Raw genomic sequence first — 4,011 nt, forward strand, 5'->3', positions numbered from 1 at the left:
CCTTCTAGAAACTTACAATTTTTATTGTTTTGAAGAAAATTGTTAAGGGTTATACTCGTTCAGACCCACAGATTCTGAATTCTTTATTTAAAAATAATTAATTTATTAATCATAAGTTTTTCATTCACCGATTTTAAACGAATTTATGCGTCGAAAAATGTTCGAGCGCCTCAGCCAACACAAGGCTCGTCTTGAGACAAGTAAACGTCATCTTAGCTAAGGCAAGGCTCGACTTGAGACCAGTAAATGCCGTCTTACCTGTCGTGACAATAAAAGTAAGACGAAGACCTATGCCTAGACTAATCTTTAAGCCATAGCCAGGCATTGATGTCTTAGAGACGAACACAAGACAGAATCATGTCGAACTCAAGTCGGAGGATTTTTACTCGGGTAAATTTGTAATCACGACAATTTAACTTTTACAAAAAATGACGAATTTACAGCAAAATACATCAATTTTCATTTAAGTTGATCAATTTTCAATTTAGAAAATAAATATGCAAACAAACAGAAAAAGAAGCGTCAACAAAATAGTTTAATCTTCAATCAATAAAATGAAAGTCGAACAAAGTAGTTCAACTGAAAAAAATTATTCTCTATGAAAAATTTAATTGTTGAATTTTTTACTAATAACGATCAGCTTTTAGTCAAAAATGGATTGGTTATATTTGCAGTTAAGAAATTTAATTCTTAGGTAAAGATAACAAATTTTCAACAAAATAATTCAATGTCCAACCAAACAGCAGACATTTTTTAAATAAAAGAGATGAATTATGAACCAAAAAAATAATAGCAGACTTTAATTACGAATAATAAACTCTGATAAAAAAAAATATTTGGAATTTCTTATTGGATTCTATTAACTCGGTTCTCATTGAGGCAAAAAAAAAACTTTAAGAAGGGGATGTTTCTCTGAAGCAGAGGAAAAAGAAGATTTCTTTTTGAAAAGGGAGCAAAAGATAGTACTTAGGACGAAGAGTGTGAAGTCTATATTTACATGCTCTACTTGTAAGATAAAATCACTCATTTTCATTTTTCAAGCATTTCAAGCAATTTTACATTGTTTTTAAACGGCCCTTACTATAAATTATCGAAATTTTTAGAATGTCATAAAAACTTCTAAATTAACTTCAAATATTCATACGTAGCATATTTAATGGTAAATGTAATTTCTTTATTGTCGAAATTTTAAAGAATTCCAAAAATTTTTTTATGGATTTCTAAGAATTCCAAGTTGATTCTGAGAATTTGAAAATTTTATCTCTTACAAAATATGCTAAAAATAAAAACTAAAGTGTGATCTTTGTGATAGATGAAGGTTATGTTTCATCTCTATATCTGTATTCCACCTAGCGGAAGCTTGGGAAGGGTTTTGATTGTGACCGGACTCATTCTTAAATTCGAAAGTATGAATTTCCAAGCATTATATACTATGCATGAGCACCTAATTTGACGCATGATACTTAAATTTGTATACAGTTACAGAAATATGTACTAAAATAATAGTAATGCATTTTTTTCTATATCAAAACATTCTCAGCCAATTAATTTCTTAATATTGTATTATTATTTGACATTGGTAATCATGTTGGCAATTTTTCTTCTCCGTTTTTTATATGTTCAGCTCGTAAACTTTTTTACAGAAATCTTGGAAATGCTTTCAAACTTACATGCTTTTCATTAGAACTTCTAAAACTTTTTTTACACCTTATTTTACCAAAATTGTTTGCTTTTCCATTTTTTAAAAGTAGTTTTTGATTTGCTATCACAAGGAAGATAAGCATTGTGAAACATTAGTGAACGTGGTACTTAACTCGACGCAATAAAGTGTCGATACTGGGCCCAGCATCGGTGGAGGATCGGCAAATATAAATAGCCAATATAGGCTGCCAGCACTGGCTCAACACTGGCCCGATTAAAATAACGATATTGGCCCAATAACTTTAGGCGACCTTTGCAATTCACACATAGGTTTTAAAGAACACTCAATTAATTCTGCCAACTATTTGATTAATGTGTGTCATCTAATATGTTGGATCCATCCATAATTTATATGTATTACAAATTTATCGTAGAATATTCCAAATCCTTTTGTGTTAACATTTTTCTGTTAATGAATGTCCATAAAAGGAGTAGTAATTAAAAAAGTTTATAGAAATATCATCCCAGGCGAAAAAAAGCTGATTAAGCTCTAGTCCCGGTAAACGACTTTTTCGTTTCAATCTTCTTTTTTTGGGCTTCATAATACGGTGATAGTTAATTGGAATTTACCGCAGCGCCACTTATAATCTTATCGGATTCATTAATCGACAGGCTCTGGCGAACCTAGATCCGCCAAGTACAATGTCCTTTGCTCCGTTATCGTAACCTGCAAAGCGAATCCGCTTAATTGGGTTAACGGGACTAGAATGTAAATCGATGTCATTTTATGTCATGAACGTGCTTCATCCCTTTTACGAGATATTTGAAAGTTTCGAAGGAAATACGTAATGTTTATTCCTAGACTTTCACAATGCGCCATAAAGCTAAACCTTTATTTCGTCACGCTTTACCAAAGATATAGTTTTCTACTGGAATTGGAATACATCCTTTGTGAAACTTTCTGCAGCTTTTTTTCTCATTCTAGGGCGGATTTGGTGATTACCAAAAATGACACGGAAACTTTCTTGAAACTCCCAAATGTGAAAATCGCAGATGAGGGATTATACAAGTGTGAGGCTACCTACTTAGCAGTCAATAGGGAATGCAACAATGTCCAACATATCACCCTAAACGTCACAGGTAAACATATTTTTCATACATACCTTTATAAATTTTATTCAGAATTTAAATTTTATGAACAACCTCAAAATCATTTATATATATATATAAATGGATAAATATATAAATGGATCGTCGTATTGATTCCTTTACAGACTGTAACCACCTATCTCACGGTTGTGAGACGTGGTTATGGCTGAAATTTTACCGCGATTTCGCTGGAAGCGGGTGCAATTGTTCAGATTAGCACCCGCTCCCGGCGAAATCCTGCGGTTGTCCTTATGACAAATTTTTAATTATATATATATAATTCTTATGTGACTATGTTTACTATAAAATTTACAATTAAGATCACATAAACAAATCCTATATTGATAGTTGTCAATTTTCTGCGCAAAAATATGTTCTGCGTCAAACTGTAGTATAGATAAATAGACTTTAATGTTAAAATTGATACAAAACTTCCCAAAATGTATTCGTCAAATTTTATACCTGTAGTGAAGTGATTTATATTCATAATTAATATTTTTGGGGGTTAAAAGTCTAAATACTTTTTTTGTTATTAATAATATTGGATCTAAAAGTTATATAATTTTATCACCTGTAATGAATAAAAGTCACGAAATATGTGTCTTCTTTAATAAAGCAATACTGACATTCACATAATTTTAGACCGATTTAAATAGTATTTTAAAAAAGTCTTTAGTCACTTAAATTATTTTTTCCATCCCATTAATTAAGCGATTTTCGCGTTTGATTTTATATTAAAAAACGAACATTTGTAACTTGTATGTACACTTCAATTGAGTGAATTCTTTTAAATTCAAATAATTCCATTTCAATTAAACTGAACTCAAGTGCAATTAATTGCATTCAAATAAAAAAAATAAAATATGAATTGTAGGGAACTAAAAGTAAACCAAATTCAGCCTTTCTCCATGTTTCAAAATATCTTTCTATTTTTTACACATAGTTTTCACATAAAAAGTAAATTAAACAACATAAATGATAATATATTTATCTCGCGCTTCGCGATCAATAATGCATTTACCTCGCGCTACGCGCTCGATCTTTGTGCATAGACTTTTTAAATCTAAGGGTTAAAGCATCGACAACAGTAATTTGGTGATTGTGTATTCTCTTTTGTTAAAGCTCCTTCGGCTTGAAAAAATACATTATAATCATGTATCTTGTGCTTCACATTCGAGTTTATCCCTGAAATTTTATATAATTCCCATAAATGTATATTAT

The 4,011-nt window shown here is 30.6% G+C and overlaps 1 protein-coding gene across 1 annotated transcript in view; it reads left to right on the forward strand.

Annotated features, from left to right (window-relative positions):
• Nucleotides 1-4,011, forward strand: part of LOC117170634 — a 429,481-nt gene that overhangs the window by 258,267 nt on the left and 167,203 nt on the right. The window contains exon 3 of the mRNA XM_033357538.1: nt 2,627-2,781. Coding sequence (XP_033213429.1) covers nt 2,627-2,781 — 155 coding nt within the window. The remainder of the gene's footprint in view (nt 1-2,626; nt 2,782-4,011) is intronic.

The sequence above is a fragment of the Belonocnema kinseyi genome, chromosome 4, assembly GCF_010883055.1.
Source record: "Belonocnema kinseyi isolate 2016_QV_RU_SX_M_011 chromosome 4, B_treatae_v1, whole genome shotgun sequence".
Taxonomy (NCBI): domain Eukaryota; kingdom Metazoa; phylum Arthropoda; class Insecta; order Hymenoptera; family Cynipidae; genus Belonocnema; species Belonocnema kinseyi.